Source organism: Zingiber officinale, chromosome 8A (genome assembly GCF_018446385.1).
Source record: "Zingiber officinale cultivar Zhangliang chromosome 8A, Zo_v1.1, whole genome shotgun sequence".
Taxonomy (NCBI): Eukaryota; Viridiplantae; Streptophyta; class Magnoliopsida; order Zingiberales; family Zingiberaceae; genus Zingiber; species Zingiber officinale.
This window is the reverse complement of record NC_056000.1, coordinates 69,252,797-69,271,765: the sequence shown is the minus strand read 5'-3', so window position 1 is coordinate 69,271,765 and position 18,969 is coordinate 69,252,797. Positions and strand designations below refer to the sequence as shown.

Here is an 18,969-nt window from a genome sequence, read left to right as displayed (position 1 = left end):
GAATAACATAAAAAATATTTACTACTAAATAATCTTGCTGAGCTTCAACATAATATCATGGTAATGCCATCTCTTGATCAGTTTGCACATGAAAGGAAATAAATGTAGAATGCTCGTTTAAAAAGCTTCATCCAAAATATATATAAAAAAATTGTAGACACTTTAACCTGCATAATAAATTAGTTTTTACACTGCCATCAGCAATCAAGAGACATAATTTGAGTACCAACCTTCCAGCACATTGTAAGGTGATGGTGAAGAGATTCATTTTCGAATAACCAAAATAACGATAGCATGGGGATCGACAAAGGCAGATACGGAAGTAAAATGAAATGAAAACTCCTGCTTCATATTTCTTCGTCATCGAAAGGATCCTTCTCGGGGTAATCTCCAACCTGAATGTAAAAAATTTGTTAGCATACCTTCTTCATTGACAGAACTTATTCCAATCAACCATAAAACTCCACTGTTGATAATGAGGAAAAACATCTTTTTCCCTTTATATACAATTAATCATATACAATCTGTAGCATGTCCAATTTCTTGTTTCCTAAGCATATTTCCATTTTCATTATTTTCACAATTACAAAACTGTTATATTCGACTGGCATGAACTCGGCAACTCGACAATTTCAACTGGATTTCAGTGGGGTGATACTTAGTGGTGGTTACTAAAACCTTGTTCTAGAAAATTTCCTTTCGGATACAATAAGATTGTCTACTTTTATGCCACTTGCATTACCAAGAAAAAGCCTATGGTTCATAACAAGACTACTGGTATATGCCTACTGGGTGTGCCAATCGAGTGGTTGGAGCAGCTTCATCTGTATGGATGAAGAATGGAAGGAGAAGAAAGACTGCTTGGTGAGAATTTTATTAAATTCAATGCGAGTTTCCTTAGTCCATTGTAGTGCTGTTATATAGACTAACCCTTTTCTACGGTTGGATCTCTTATGCTGCACTTATCTTGATTTCTCCTATGCCTTGATTCGCTTGCACAATCCACTGCACCAATTCAAAGCACTGATTCATCTAGACAAGTGGGTTCACTAGGTTGATGCAAGTCACAATGATGCAAAGTACAAAGAGCATCAAAGTGCCTTGGTGAGCATCACATAGCCTTGTTTTCCAAACTAGCGCCAGTCATGCTCGTGTGCCGGTATGCAAGGTGTGATGTGTTGCAAATGACTGGGTCTATTATGCATTTTGCATATCACACTACCATGGTCCCTTCACTAAGTCCATCTTTTACCAAGACAACTTTATATATATCTTACTATTTTATTAAAAATCTTCCCCCTTTACTAACTAACTTTGGTGAAGCCTAAAATGAATTTACGTTAATATCCTTTTATCTATTCACACTAAAAATAATTCCAAGGTTTATTAGTAATTCCACAAGTGAAACAATCAGTGATCTAGAGTTCAAGACTCAGCTGCGGCGTATTATTATAAATGTTTCTCATCATTAATTTTCTCTGATTATTTTATATAAAAAAAATATAGTTCTCTTTAGTTCCACATCTTAGAATTGACAACACTATGATAAAAGAAGCTTCTATAAATATTTTAGGCCGACAATGTTAAAAAATATACTTTTCTTAGTTTTTTTACTAAGATAAGTATAATATTAAATTAAATTAATTTTTTTCATAGGGAAGCCCAATACAGCAGTTTATTGCTAGGATTCTCTAGCGTCACCCTTGCATTATTGCACTATTGCATGGGTCTAATGAATCTTATCCAAATAATTAATTTTGGTGAGTACAATATTAAATTAAAATTTTTTTCATAGGGAAGCCCGTTACAGTAGTTTGTTGCTGGAATTCTCTAACGCCACCCTTGCATTATTGCACTATTACATGGGTCTGGCGAATCTTACCCAAATAATTAATTCTTGATTCTGAACGTAAGAGTGACACTCAAAAATCCAAACAATTCGGATTTTCAAAGACCCAAATAATTCAGATTTTCAAAAGTTAGGTACTTTACCCTAATGACTCTACTAATGACTCTACTTTAGTATTTTAATGCTAAAATACTTTAATTAATATAATTTCATTATAAATGGTCAATGTGATTTCAATGTATTATATTACACACGCGACGCGTGTGCACAATCACTAGTATATAAAAAAAGACAGTCCGGTGCATGAAGCTCCTGCTATGCGGGGTCCCGGGGAAGGATCCATTGTACGCAGCCTTACCCTGCTTTTTGCAAGAGGCTGTTTCCAGGATTCGAACATGTGACTTTTAGTCGTCACAAAGCAACAACTTTACCGTTGCGTCAAGACTCTCCTTCACCAAGACAACTTTATATAAGAACCTATATTTCAATGTCATAATCTAATAATAACCCTTAAGTTCTTGGTGTAGGATTAAAATTCCCCTGAGATTTTCAAGAGCTCCAACAGCTCTCTTCTCCTTTCTTGTTCATGTTTTAAAAAATTCTTTGTAAATATAAGCATTTAGAGGACCAAGAAGGTTGATGTTTATTTTGAGTTATTAAATTAACAAATACCGCCTCCATCCACTGGTGAATATGTAAGAAACCGATTCAAGCTGTGGAGATAGCATATTTTGACTGGCAAAATACCTTAACCCAACCTTGCTAAGATGTGGTCTTTCTTATGTCTAAATAACCGATTCAAAGGTGGATTGTTCTAGTTCTAATTGTAGATATGGAATAACAAAGTTTGAATTGTTTTAGCTACAACAAAAAACTAAGCTCCTACACCAGACTCAGAGATAGAAGCCTTTTGTGCATATTTTCTTAAAACTAGTAACAACCCTGAAGAATATGAGATGGTATATCAGTAACACAAGTTACCTTGACTTTGTCAGGTCTAATCAGAGCACCATGTTGTGGAGGGCAGTGAAAATAGCGATTACCTTTTACCCTGCAGTGTCCAAAAGTGAAGATAGATAATAATATACAAAAATTCCAAGACATTCTAAATATGCATGATCCAGTGCATTTCAAAAATGTCAACTGCTATAACTACCTAAAAACACTAGAATGCTAAGAGGACCCCTAATAGCCAAAGATAAAGTGATCCTATCTGAACAAGAATATACACATTAACTACAGTACAAAAAAGCTAAGAGCATCTTCCTACACCATCAGAACGGGCTAAACAATTAAATGGGACGAATATCCTGGAGGTTGGCTTCTGAGTATGCATAAGCTATACTCCGGATTTATATGGTAGGCGAACCAGGGGGAAGACTATCTACCTCCGGGATTAGTCGGGTAAAGACCGGACACCTGGATTATCAAAAAGAAAGGGCTAAACAGGTAATAGTGGCTGTTAGGGAAAGTTCTCTTGGGTGACTTATCATTTACATATCCTTGCAAGTTTCAAAAAAGATTAATAAACTATAGCTGCAGAATAAGCTAAAATTGCAGCAAAATCAAAAATAGGAATGACACCTATCCTGTTCTACTTGCAATATATCTAATTAGAGTTTAGAGAACAAAAACCAAATTGCCGTTCATGAATCACATGATATATCAACTTCAAAAAAAAGTGATTTTCTCCATTTCCAAAGTGAAATAGAACTTTCAAATGGTCTTAAGCTAGTCTCTTCCCTATATGTTTTGTATTTCTTAAATGTGAGAATATAACTATAGCTCAAGAAAGTAACCCTGTCATTGTCAGATGGGTGTGTTTATCGCTTTCTGAAAACACATCAGCTTCGTGTAGGCCATTCACCATTTATAGCAGCTAAGAAAGTTTATTTCCGTTATTAATAAAATAAAAGGTGACGTACAAGCCATCGTGCTTTCCTAGAGGTTCATCATACTGAATTCCAACCCAAAAACCAGGTCCTAGATCTTCAGCTCTTCCAACAAATTTGACAACTCCCCTTTTCTCGCCAGGATCAACTTGACATCTATCCCCTACCTGTATAAAAGACAGAAAATTCATCAATGGAAGACAATATTCTCCATTAGCACAAAATTAAATAAGCATAAGATTGGTGAAGGGGTACAACAATATAATCTCATAGGGTGGATGAAAGAATCCAATTTGTAAAACATAACATAGAATTAATCTCAAAAGAACACATAGAATTACAAGAAATTGAATCCTACTTGTTGTCTTGTATCATTATATATTGGCTGTAATGCAACAATCCATATATGAACACGATTTTGCATACCTAATTAGATAGGAATATAAAATGGTCTCTGCATTAAGATAAATATGAAATCAACTGCTCGATCATACACAAAACGACCCCCCAAACACCTGGAATTTCCACTAACACTTGAGGCAACTCAAAATAAATTTTGAGAAAATAGATTTGCTAATAGACTCAATATGGTTCGACCCTTCATTGGGACCCCACATTGGTGCATCGGGCTGCCCTTAAGATTTGCCAAGAATCTATTATTTTAGCATGCAAAATGCAAGAAAAGGATAGATTGTCCTTCACTCTATGTATCATTTAAGGGCATATTGACGTCCAAATTTAATGATGTCTTGTTCAATATTGACTTTGCCATCCTCAAATTATCAAACCAAAAAAAGAAAAAAAGAACAACTAAAGTGGCATTAAATTCACTCGTTTAGAAAAACATAATAAATTCAATGGTCAACATTGCTGCAGAATTAAACATTTCACTTGTCTTAAAACCATATTAATTTTAACGCATAACAACATTTCTACAGAATTAGACATGAACTATACAGATAACTTACATATCCATCCTACAGCAATTCCTGTTTAAATTACACAGAAAAGGTTTAAAGTTGGAAAAATCATTAGGAATACCCGTTAGGTAGCCCCTCTACCCTCATATAGATTACTATTATTGTTATTTTACTTTTACACTCCTCAAGTTAATTTATTTTCAATTAAGCCCTATCCTATTTACAAGTAGTCTCTTTAATTTGCTTCTTACTCTTCCAGGGTTGCCTCAAACTCTCACCATTATGTCTCACTCACTATGTTCATTCAGAAAAGTCCATTAATGGAGCATGGCCAATTTATTTAAACAAACTCAAAATCGAGCTACTTGTAGGCTTATTTATTCAGCTAATTATATCTTGAATTCTTTTGCAAAATCGTTTATAAGCTTGCCAACTAATTTAGTGAAACAAAAAAAAGGTCATTATGAATTGTGTCCAAACAATATGCTGCAAAAGCATCGCTTAATAGTGAACACTAGTAAATTTCTGTATCCAAACAATATGCTGCAAAAGAATCATGACGAGCCGCTTTTGCTGGATTGCCAACAGCAACAAGACTCTATGGTGCATATTGCATGTATGCTCAGTTCAAAGAAAATACTTGTGCGTTTAGCACAAGTAAGGTCCCATATAACAATCATTAAGGTGAACAGTATGCAGCTTACTATTAAAGATGTTTAGGTAGCAGAGATGTTCCTTTACCTTGAAAATAGTTCATTGCTACAATAGATCATATGCTTAAATTACTGAAGAAGGGAAGTAGGATCAGGGGAATGTGACTTTTTCTCGAATGGGTAATTTGTGCATAAAGATATTAAAATAAAATCTTGTTCTATTTGATTGAATTCACCCGCATGACAAATTTTAGCTCCAGGATGACAAAATCTACTACTAGGGCCTCCAGCACTCATGACTTCCCTGGTTTATTGCATGACTTCAGATTTGGTTTTAGCAAAGAAAAAGAAAGAGAGGTAAAGAGAGAGCTGCCGAGGAAGCAACAATGGAAGGATGCAAGGGAGGAAAAGAGCGCTTTTATGCATCAACTACCATGTAGTTGATCATGTGCACAGTGTTACTGGCAGGAAATGTATGAGTTGTGGGGAAGCCTGTGGTACTGGATATCTGGATCAAGCAGCACACCTCCACAAACTTAGTTGTGAGTGCAGGTAGTTGCCTTTGTAGGGGGAGGTGTGCATATCGGAGGTGTATACTATGAAGCTCTAGATGATTGTGGTATCAACACACATGATGGAGCACATGTTATAGAGGCTGACTATACAGAGATGAACGAAAGGCTGAGGGTAAGGGCTCCTACATCTGATCCTTCATGCCATGCTTCTATTGAGAAGAGAATGCCTTTTGGGGTTAATATTAACCATGACTTTGACCAGGCAATACTATTGGTGGGGGAAAGATAGAATGGTTTAAGGAAAAAAAATGAACTATTCCCTAAAAATCATCAACATCTATCTGTATCTTTCTGAATTTTATCATACTTTCGATTACAAAATGGTGTAGTTATAATCATGCAAAACCTTGTTAAGAATAGCTATAAAACATAGTAGGCAACCAGTTTCTCAAATGTTGTAATGGACATAACCACTTGTAAAATCATTTAGAATCCACATTGTAGTTGCATAATAATGGGCTTAGAAGGTGAAGTTATATTTCACATCCAAGATTGAGTATTAGTGCATCTGGTTTTCATTGTGTTCCCTACATAAGAGATGCATATCTATCATATGCGACAAATACATGGAAATAATTTCCATATTCTCTGTAAAACATAAACATTATAACAAGTACATAATAGAAATGCTGAACAACAGGAAAGTAACAGCAACTAACCTTGATATTTGCACATAGGTCTTCCATGTAATTCTCAGATAACTAAGATAAAAGGAAAAAAAAAACTTAGGTGAAGTATAAGTTGCATGCCAGATTAACTTTAAGAATTAATGGCAACAGAGTTTGCAGCCTAATTAGAGTGACAAAGAAGCTGAGGACTAAGGACAACCTGTTGCACAAGAAAATTGGTGCCGCAACACAAAATTATTAATGAGGTATAAGAGGCAAATAATAGAACGCAAGACATACCTTTCCTTCTTTAGCCACTGGATTTTGAGCTGTGATTTTTTCTTTGAACTTCCTAAAGTTGTCTGAACAGATAAAGAAAAGAATCTAGAGTTATGGTGAGAATACTGTTGAGAGATCAGATGGTAAAAGATAATCTGCTGGACCATGACAAGTATTTAAAAAGCAATTGATAGAATATGTAATTATCCAGCATTGATCTCTCTACATAGTTGTAACGAGCATAAATGAAAAATATGCTAACCAGTACAGATTCAATGGCAAAGGACCACAGTTAACTTATCTGTTAGTACCAGCATCAATCCTCATACTATACCAGTACAAGAGGAGGTATATTAATCCACATTCCCCTAGCAACGCTGATAAAACTAAATGATTCAATTTACTTGGAAAGCCTAGTTTTAAGTTGGTTGTTAAGTCTTAAAAGGAAACTTCAAAACTTAACATTAAGGATCTATTCAAATCAAAACAAATTGATAGAATTTAACTTAATATGGCCCTAAAATGAGCAGTGACATGTGAAAAACCATTTGACAGAACTCGTAGTTTATGTCAATGGGATTGGTAGTTTACTATTGTGCTCATAGTCTAGTGTTGTTAGTGTTAGTATTAACCCTAAGAGCCAATTATGAGATGGTTAGGCTTATTGGATTAATGACCTATTGGATTAATGGTTAATCCAATATACTAAATCCAACCCATTAAGAGGATAATGTAGATTAATGGAGATTAATTGGTATCATTATTGGAAGAAAACCAAAAGGTACAAAATCGTGGTATTCCTTGAGACTCTTGGTATTCCTTGAAGAATATAAAAGGCCTTTTGAGCTCATTTTTCAAGAGAGACTCTTGATTGTCTCCTTCTTCCTCCTCTTCTTCCTCTTGGCCGAATCTTCTCTTGGCCGAACCTTCTAAGTGGCTAGCACCACAAAGTTAGTTCTTCTCCAAGTCGCGAGTTCGTGAGACGGACGGAAGGACGTATTCGTGTGGATACTGTAGAGGCGCGAACACTTGATCATACTGAGATTCAACGAGGACAAAGTTGCTATCGGGAGGTATAACTCTCATCACAACTAGTATACGGTTTCCTTTGCATGGATCTTCTGGAGAGGATCTTGTTTATTCCGCTGCGCTTGTATTGTTTTGCGCTCAAGATTCTTACAGTGGTATCAGAGCTGCTTGCGAAGACGTATATTAAGTTGTAGTAATGTTTCAATATGTGATATAGAAATTGCATGAGGCTTTTATTATGATTTGCATCATGTTATGAGTATTTGTTTTGTGTTGAATGAGCTAAAGGATATGGTATCTTCATACGTGTTATGAATGCATGCTATAGTCTGATTTCGTTCGACGGAAATATACATGGCTATGGGTGGTCTCGGGTTGGCATATGTTGAGAACAGATTGTGTGAAATACACAAACTGTTGTAAACAGTTTTTGTTGGTCTCAGGTATATGGTGGTCTTAGGTATGGCAGCAACTCATTCAAATGAGTTTGCAAAATAATTTTGCTTTGGGATGCTGCCCCTGAAACCCCCACAAGGGGCGCTGTCGTGGAGTTGCGGCTCATAATTCGTTGATTGAAATCATAGTTTATCATAGATCTATTGTAAATGTTATATGACATAGTGCATGGTTATGATCCTTTACCCCGATATGACTGTGTGCATGTTGTAATTCATAATACGATCTGTGTGTCGTGCCTTCATCTTTTTTATTCTTGTTGTAAAATTAGACTACCCTCGAATGTAACTCGAGATTCCTTTAGATGATGGTGAAAAAGGTAGAAGGATAACAACACACGACGACAAAGGAAGCAGTTGGAGAATATGCTTCTACCTAGGTTGACCTTTCGATCTTCTCATTGGCTTGAGAAAATCGTAGTGAATAGGGCCATAACCATGCCACGTTCTATTTAGCATATGTGTTGATGTATGATGCATGTGTAGTTTAATCGTAATTAGGTCCTTTTAATCAAGGTTTAAAATTTCGACCCGTGCCGAGGTTTCGATTTCAGACCGGAACGATACGGTTTCGGTATCGTATCGTGTCGTGCCGATATAGTTTCGATATTTTTTTTATTTATATATAATAATTATAAGATAAATATAATTATGGTCTATATATAAAAATAAGTTGTATATTGATTTTGTATAAATTTTCAATTATTGAACAATTTAACATTGTTAGAAAAAATAATTAAAAATAGTTTTATTTAAATAAAATTGATAGATCAATAATTCGAATTAAATGGATCTATCTATAGTAATAAGTATAAAAATTAATATAAGATATTACTTTATATATAATAATAATTATATAAATTAACTATTTATTTATTTATTTATTAAATAATATATATTTTAAATAGTAAAAAATATCAAGTAAAAAAAATATAAAATAATAAAAAAATATTAGAATATAAATATTATTTATTAGATTTTTAAAATTTTTTAGAATTTTAAAGAATTTTTAAAAAATTTTAAATGAAATTTAAAATAATACAAAATATTTAAAAAATATAATAGAAATTTTTAAATGAAATTTAAAACATTAAAAAATCAGAATATTAATTAATAAAATTTATTGAATTTATTTTAATTTTAAATATATTTTTTATATATTTTATTAGGATATTTTAATTAGGGTTTATAAAAGCCTGTTCAAAATATCACCGGTCCTTAGGAATTGTTTAAATTAATTTAAATAAAATAATTATTTATCAGAAAAGAAAAAAGCGATCGCGAACCCGCGATTGCGATAGCAAACCCGCGATCGCGATAGCGAACCCACGATCGCTCACCGCGATCGTCGCGGGGGGTGTCCGGCAGCGCCGAAAGCGTCGTCGGACGCATCCGGCGTCGCCGGAAGGGTATTCCGGCGACGCCTTCGGCACCGCAGAAGACTTCGCTCGACACCTGCCTTCGATGCCGAAGGCTTCGCGAGACCGCCGGAGGCGTCTCGCGACTTCTCCAGCACCGCCGGAGACATCCGGCGTCTCCTCCTGCGCCGCTGGAGCCGTCCGCGACTCCTCGAGACATCTCCGTCTCCTGTGCCGGTTTCGGCCGCCCGGCGGAACGGTAAAAACCGTTCGTGCCGGGCGACACGGAACGACATTTGATTCCTTGCTTTTAATATGCCTACGAAAGTTCGGTACTCACTACTACCTTGATCAATTGTAGTCAGGTTTTGCCAAAGCAAAACGACTCGATTTATTTTGGTAGAGTGCGACAGGATAATTGTGATGTCCGACTATTGGATATTGGGTGTGACTTAACTAAGTTATCTCAATTGGATTGAGAACTTAGAGGCATATCTCATACGATATAATTCAATTATACTAGTCTTGGACGATTAGCCAAAGTTAACTCAAGATGAGTTATAACATAGATTTCATGAGATGAGAAAACGAACAAATAGTCTTGTTCAATTAACTATATAAGAGTTATATATGATGTAATTGGTAAACGTTGTCTACCTAAATTATACAAGTCTTGGGCGATTAGCCAAAGCTAACTCAAGATGAGGTATAATATGAATCTTGTCCAATTGGTACACGTTGCTTACCTAACTTATACAAGTCTTGGGCGATTAGGCAAAATTAACTCAAGATGAGGTATAATATAGATCTTGTCCCACTTGAATGTCATTGCTTTTGGAGTTAGAACTAATAGTGTGGGTAAAACCACATCCATGACTTGCTCCTACTAAACTTTACAATTCAGTGAGAGAACGTTTAATTAAATGCTTAATTAAATGATCTGAATATGATATTTATTTCTGCATTTTATTGTTGTAAATAACCATATCATCTAGTATATCAAATACTCTCTCTCTGCGATCTGTCCTTGATAAGGACAAGCTCAATGGAACTGATTTCTTGGACTGATAAAACTTGAGAATTGTCCTCAAGTAAGAACGAAAACTATACGTCCTAGAGCAAGTTATTCCTGAACCACCCGCCAACACTGCTACTTGTGCGGATAAGGATTCTTATAAGAAGCATCAAGATGATGCATTAGATGTGTCATGCCTTATGCTTGCAACCATGAACTCTGAGATTCAGAAGCAACATGAGAACATGGATGCTCACGATGTAGTTAGATATCTTAGACAACTGTATCAGGGCAATCAAGACATGAGAGGTTTGAGATATCCAAAGCCTTGTTTCAATGCTAGATGCAAGAAGGAAGTCCCGTAAGAACTCATGTACTTAAAATGATTGGGTATGTTGAGAACCTTTAAAAATTGGAATTTCCTTTGGGCTAAGAATTGACCACTGACCTTGTTCTGCAGTCGTTACCTAAGAGTTATAGTCAATTTGTCATGAACTACAATATGAATGAAATTGAAAAGCCATTACCTGAGATGTTAAGCATGTTGAGAACTACTGAACTCAACCTTAAAAAGACAAACCCTAGTACCATTTTGATGGTGCAAAAGGTAAAGGCAAACGACAGCCCAAAAATAAGGATAAGACCCAGGCCAAAGGCAAGGGTAAGTCTCATTGAAACCCAAAGGTGGGGTGACTAAGGAAGAACTTGCTTCCATTGCGGTGAGACTGTATACTTGAAGAGGAACGGTAAATTGTACCTAGAGAAAGTTAAAAGGAAGAGAAGTGAGACTTCTGCCTCAGGTACATATGTTATAGAAGTCAATTTATCTATTTCTTCTTCATGGATATTAGATACCGACTGTGCATCTCATATTTGTACGAATGTGCAGGGGCTGAGAAATAGTAGATCATTGACGAAGAGCGAAGTGGACCTACGAGTAGGCAATTGCGCAAGAGTTGCTGCTATAACTATAGGAACATATTCCTTATCTTTGTCCAGTGGACTTATTTTAGAACTTGAAGAGTGTTGTTATGTTCCTGCTTTCACTTAAGAACATTATCTCTGTTTCTTATTTAGACAAGAAAGGTTTTTTATTTGTAATAAAGGACAAATGTTGTTCTGGTTATTTTACTGAAATGTTTTATTGTAGTACACATCTTATGAATGAACTCTATGCTCTATACTAAAACCTAATCTATAACATAAATACCAAACAGTTCAAATCTAATGATCTAAACCAAACATATCTCTGGCATTGTCGCTTGGGTTACATAAATAAGAATCGCATATCACAACTCCATAAAATGGACTTTTAGACTCATTTGATTTTGAATCAGATGAGGTATGCGAATCTGATCTACTAGGCAAGATGATAAAGACTTCATTTAGTAGACACAACGAAAGAGCTAATGATTTATTAAGACTCATATATACTGATGTATGCAACCCTTTCAATATAGCAGCTAGGCTATTAATATTTCATTACTTTTACTATGATTTTGGTAGATATGACTATGTGTATCTAATGAAACACAAGTCAAAAGAATTCAAGAATGAAGTACAAAACCAATTTGATAAGCGTATTAAGATGTTTCGATCAGATCAAGGTGGGGAATACCTTAACCAAGAGTTTCATGACTATCTCGTTGAGTGTGAGATCATATCTCAACTTACTCGACCTGGAACAGTAGAATAGTATATTATCAGAAAGGAGAAATCATACTTTATTAGATATGGTACGATCAATGATGAGTTATAGATCTTCGGTCTGGGATATGCTCTAGAGACAGCTATTTTCACACTTAATTGTGTTCCATCTAAGGCAGTCATAAAGACACCATATACGATATGGACCAAGAAGAGTCCCAAGATGCCTTTTATGAAGATTTGGGGTTGTGAGGCTTACGTTCGATGTCAAGTTTTAGAGAAACTAGGACCCAAAATCGAAAAGTGCTATTTTGTAGGATATCTTAAGGAAACGAAAGGATATCACTTTTATAATCCCATACAAGGCAAAGTGTTTGTTGCTAGAAATAACATTTTTTCTAGAAAGAGATTTTATTTCTAGAAGAGCTAGTGGGAGTAAAATCGATTATGAAGAAATTCATGATACACAAACTAGCATTGAGACCTTAATGGAAATTGAACAGGCACCACAAAGTGGTGTGGATCATGAATATGTTACACCGTAAATAGTTGTGGAGCAACAACTTGTTCAGGTAGAACAAGCGCTACGCAGATCTGATAGATTATGTCGTTAGCTTGAGAGATATTTTTTTCTTTTGTTTGACCATGGTGATGTAATGCTTGTTGATCTCAACAAGCCTACATCCTATCAAGAATCTGTAATGAGCCTAGATTCTGAGAAATGGTTGGAGGCCATGAGGTCAAAAATGGAATCCATGTACACCAACCAAGTATGGAGTTTGGTTGATCCACCTGAAGGGATCAAACCCATTAGGTGTAAGTGAGTCTTTAAAAGAAAGACTGACATGAATAATCATCTGCATGCCTACAAGGGGCGATTAGTAGCTAAAGGATTCAAGCAGATTCATGGTATAGACTATGATGAAATCTTTTCACCAGTTGTGATGCTTAACTCTATTCGGATAATGTTTGCTATTGCCGCTTACTATGATTATACAGATGAATGTCAAAACTGTATTTCTGAATAGAAATCTACTCGAGGATATATATATATATATAACACAACCTGAAGGTTTTGTAGATCCAAAGGATGCTGGAAAGGTATGTAAGTTGTAAGATCCATTTATGAATTAAAGCTTACTTAATTCGATGATACAATCAAAGTGTTTAGTTTCATCAAGAATGAAGATGAACCTCGTGTCTCATCTTATATGTAGATGACATACTTCTCATTAGAAATGAGGAATTGTTTCTCAATGAAAGGCTTATTAGGCATCAAAGTCTATAGAGATAAATCTAAGAGATTACTTGGTTTAAGTCAGAGTACATATATTGACAAGATGCTTAATCCTTTCGCTATGCAGAATTCTAAGAAGGGATTCCTGCCGATGTCATATGGTGTAAGCATTTCGAAGACTCAATGCCCCTCTTCTAAAGAAGAAAGGGACCACATGGATAATATTCCTTATACATCTGCTATAGGGTCTATCATGTACGTCATGCTTTGTACTTGTCGATGTCTCGTATGTGTTAAGCATCACGAGCAGATACCAATCAGATCCAAGTGAAGGTCATGGATAGCAGTTAAGAATATTCTTAAGTACTTGAGAAGAACACAAGAATATTTCTTGATATTTGGAGGTGATGAGGAGCTCCCTGTAAAGGATTATAGCGATGCAGGCTTCCAAACTGATAAAGATGATTACAAATCCTAGTTAGAGCATGTATTTTACTTAAATAGTGGTGCTAGATATTAGATACTACGGCAGTTTCATCTCATTCGAGAGATCATTAATAGAATAGATGTGAGACTATGCAGAGTATTGACCAATGCTAACATTATAGATCCTTTAATCAAGACTTTTGCATAGAGGAAGCATGATGGTTACACTAGGTCAATGGATATTAGATATTTCAGTGATTGATATTAGTGACATAAGGAGATTGTTAATGTAAGTCGTAAGAGCCAATCAAGAGTTGATTGATTTAGGACATTTTGTATCATATTTCATTAATAAAAGACAAAGGTTATAGTTATTATATTTACTTCATATATGTGCTAGATGAATAAGTATAATAATGTCTTAGGGTAGTAGGTTCTAGTCTACAACATATCAATTTGTTGAATTGATACTGGGAGTCTGTAGATATATATAGACACTACTCTTAACTATTCTTGGTCAAGTATTAATATGCAAGGACAATATTAATGCATTGAGACTAGCATGTAGGTCAATTTATGACTTAATCCCACAAGTCATGGATATGAGATATCACGTTGACACATGGTATATATTAGAGAATATGAAGTGAATTGACCCGCAATGAGATTTTTCATGGATCGTTATATGTGTGTCATAAACCTTCTCATGCGACTATTGGTATGAATAGTCCTTAGATTTGAAATCATACAGTTCCCTACATAAGGAGTTGTGTACTTTGATATCGTCAAACGTTACATGTAGCAAGGTAGACTATAAAGTGAGTATGCAATAAGTTATGCGCAGGGATGTGAGTGATCTAGATGAGATCTATCCTTTCCATATGACGAAAGTGATATCTGTGGGCTCCTTGATTAAGTAGGATACAAAAATACATGGTCATGCTCAAATTAGTCAATATGAAATATTGAGCTTATTTGATTAAGTGTATTTACTTAGAGATAAAAAAAATATAAAGATTGATAAAAGGATGACACGGTCTATGCCTCATTGATTAATCTAGATATCAAGGATAAAAGGACTGAGTCATACAATATAATAGATACGGAAAGGTTAGATCGGATCTCGACATTCTCGATACTTGGGTAGCAATGATGCCTTGCTAGATGCCACTCATTGCCTATGTATCTAAGATATTAATTTGAATACATTGTCAATGTTACAAGAGCCTATTGGGTCATACACAAAGAACATGTTGATTGAAGATGACTTTATTTTAGTTTGACTCAAATATTAAGGATCTTAAGAATAATGGGTTAATCCAAAGTGTTGGTGTCATCTTTGTAGTGATTGACACTAATGCTAGTGAGAGATTTTTAGTATTAACCCTAAGAGCCAATTATGAGATGATTAAGTTTATTGGATTAATGACCTATTGGGTTAATGGTTAATCCAATATACTAAATCCAATCCATTAAAAGGATAATGTAGATTAATAAAGATTAATTGGTATCATTATTGGAAGAAGACCAAAAGGCAAAGACTTTTGGTATTCCTTAAAGAATATAAAAGGTCTTTTGAGCTCATTTTTCAAGAGAAACTCTTGATCTTCTCCTTCTTCCCCCTTTTCTTCCTCTTGGCTGAATCCTCTCTTGGCCGAACCTTCTAAGTGGCTAGCACCACAAAGTTGGTTTTTCTCCAAGTCATGAGTTCGTGAGACGGACGAAAGGACGTGTTCATGTGGATACCATAGAGGCACGAACACTTGATCGTGCTGAGATTCAATGAAGACAAAATTACTTTCGGGAGTTCGTGTTTACGCAACAAAGGTATAACTCTCATCACAACTAGTATACAATTTCCTTTGCATGGATCTTCTAGAAAGGATCTTGTTGTTTATTCCACTGCGCTTGTATTGTTTTGCGCTCAAGATCCTAACTGTTAGTATAGGTCCCACTTGTATATGAGACCATAGAAACAGGTAAACCAGATACAGGTAGTTTTCCATAATAAATGAAGATACTCACTATCAAGCTTATTGTAAGCTTCTTCTGAAATTTTATATTTCTCAACCAATGAAGTGTCTTCCAACCAGCCACCAGAGGTTACTGAAGAAGGATCAAGATCAATAATATGCAAACGGTACCTGAAAATGATCAGTCACAATGAATTATTCAAAATTCAACCAAGAGGCTAAGGAAATGCAATTTCTCAAGTAAAACCAATACTTCAATGAAAGTACCCAATAGTTGAAACTTGAGTAATGCATAAGCTTGAAGTAATACATACTACATAGCAGGATAACTAGAAAACATTTACCCTGATCTTCTAGAAATATGCTCTTAAATACATTTTTAATTGAAACTTGAACAATTGAGAATCGGAAGAAAGTAAACTGTGTGAAAAGGCTAAGGACATGAGTTTACTCCATTCCGCTTCATCTTTGGCAAGTGATCGAATACAATGGCAAATATTAAGAAGAAAAGAAATCATTTTCAATGTGTGTATGCAACTACTCAAAATGATCGAAGAAGACAAATAGAATTCTGCTTTGGCCTTTTCAAACAATCAATATCCAATGGATTCATCAAATAAATTTCCTTCCTCGATGTGTATCCTCCAGTACAACTAATGCCTATAGAAGCTAGCTACACCCATGAATGCAATCTTTTCCCTGTACCTACATGACAAATTAGCCCTATTTAACATTAAAAAGGTACACAGAGCAAGGATGTGAGTTATCCCAAGGCTATCTAGGATGACCTGTGACCATTAACCACATTTACGGCTGGCTGGCTCCCAGTATCTTGATTCTGGATATAACCATAGCCACATCTTGGTAACACTTGTGATTCCAAGTAGGTGGATTTTTCAATTTCAAGGTATATGAGTTTAAGCCTAAACCACAGCCTAGTCACTGGAAGAAATAAACACATAATTGACAATGATAACTGAAGTCGGGTATAGTTTCTTAACAACATTTCAAAAACTCCCTGACTATGTCAAACGTCCTTGCTGCGATGAAAGAAGGAAATGTTGGCCATTCCGGTCATTTTGATATTCATCCTTCAATTTACGATTTTTCCTCTTTCTATATCATCCCATTTTCAATCAAGGGCAGTCAACATGTGATAAGCTATTGGAATTGATAATTCATAACATTTTTTAACAACAATGTCCTGCATTTATGCCATTACACTTCTTGAAAAAAAGAGTAGTCAAAAGAAAGACAAGGAATGGAACACCAAATGAATAGATCCGGAGTACCCAAAACTCGGCGATCAATAACACAGAAGGGATGCAAAGCCATTGCGAACCTCAACTAGGAAGAATAAGGGCCAAGGGACTGACCCATCCTGAGGAGAGTAGAAACCGAATGACCTCGTAGCGTCGTTGAGGTCAGCGACTTTGGATCCGGCGGCGTCGTAGAGTTCGAGGAGCATGGAATCGACCGCAGTACCACACTTCTTCCACAACTTATCCTTGATGGATTCCACGGGCATCTAACAGTTGAATCCATAGCAAGTATGAGAAACAGCAAGATGTGAGTGAGTGGAAGGGGCCATCGTTATCAAAAACCTCGGGCGAGAAGCGGACGTCTGCGGAGAAGCTCTTGATGTTCGAGTGGGTGACTCTCAGGAGCACCGAGTCGTCGCCTGGTAGCTGAAGACGAGAAGCCATTGCCGAGCTCTGGTACGCACTCCGCCGACGCAGACGCGCTGCGGCCGTCGTCTCCCTTCCTTTACCCTTTTGGAAAACTTGCATTAATATCCTTGAAGATATGGGAAATTGAAACTGAAAAGTTTGCATAAATATCCTTAGTAATATGTGAAATTACATTAAAAAAATAATAATTCCAGTTAACTTCATAAACTATCCTATGGTACTAGGGATGTAAATGAACCAAGTCTTTCGCGAGCTATTCGAAGCTCGATTCGATAAAAACTCGTTTGAGCTCGTTTAATAAGGCTCGTTAAGATAAATGAACCAAGCTCAAACTTCGCAATATTCAACTCGTTAGCTCGTGAACACGTTCGTTAAGCTCATTAAACAATTTTTAAATAAAAATAATAATAGTTTTGATATTGAATTTATAGATTTTACACCTTACTTATAAAAAATATAGACAAATATATTAAATTTATTTATTAGAATAAAATTATAAATTTTAATAATATTATTATAATTTTTCCTAAATATATAATTTAGTTTTTAATGAATATTTAAATTTATGATTTATATTTATTAAGCTCGTTTAGGCTCGATAAAAGTTCGAATAAACTCGTGAGTCATGAATATATTCGTTAAATAAAGCTCGAGCTCGGCTCGATTATAAACGAGCCAAGCTCAAACATTCAAGAGTTGGGCTCGGCTCGGCTCGGCTCGATTACACCCCTATATGGTACCATCCCGATCCTACACCCAAAAGTGATCGGTCCGGTCCCACAGAAATTTCCTACCAACTATCAGGGTAAATCTAAAAATGTATGTGACAGTCAACTTAAAAGTTTAACATCCTTTTGGTTACGTCCTTATTCAGAAGAAAATTTCTACGAATAAATTATAACTGGATTCTAATCTAAAGTGCCTGGATGATAATTTGAATACCCTATCACAACATAATAATCCCGGGACGTGAAATTACATTTCAAGAAATGTAAGGAACAAGAAATATCTCAAAGGCAATAAAAATTATTTGAGAAACGAAATTATTTTTTAATCTAATTAGTTTTTTTATCATTATTTATAATATTTATCCGTCAATTTCCAATCTCCCTCTTTTTTATTTAATACAAAATATAATTTTGATTTCTAAATAAAATCTTATCTTTTTAGTCAATTTACATTTCTACCCTACTAAGAGAGAGCATATTTATGCTGTCTAGTTGGTGGAACGCCGCTTCCGATTCCGCACATGCCCATGATCCCACCGTTCATCACGGCCGACATATGTCGTGCATTTTGCAGTTTGAAATGATATATGAGAATTTATAACGGGTTTTGTGGTATACTATTTATAAAACATTT

The 18,969-nt window shown here is 35.4% G+C and overlaps 1 protein-coding gene across 1 annotated transcript; it reads right to left on the bottom strand.

Annotated features, from left to right (window-relative positions):
* Positions 1 to 50: 50 nt before the first annotated feature.
* LOC122009406 (tubulin-folding cofactor B) lies at positions 51 to 17,702 on the bottom strand. The gene is made up of 8 exons (XM_042565545.1): positions 17,521 to 17,702; positions 17,293 to 17,444; positions 15,969 to 16,087; positions 6,798 to 6,859; positions 6,549 to 6,590; positions 3,775 to 3,908; positions 2,831 to 2,900; positions 51 to 395 (listed from the first exon to the last, which is right to left on the bottom strand). The coding sequence occupies exons 1-8, from the start codon at positions 17,620 to 17,622 to the stop codon at positions 348 to 350; spliced, it is 729 nt and encodes a 242-aa protein (XP_042421479.1). The 5' UTR covers positions 17,623 to 17,702; the 3' UTR covers positions 51 to 347.
* Positions 17,703 to 18,969: the final 1,267 nt, after the last annotated feature.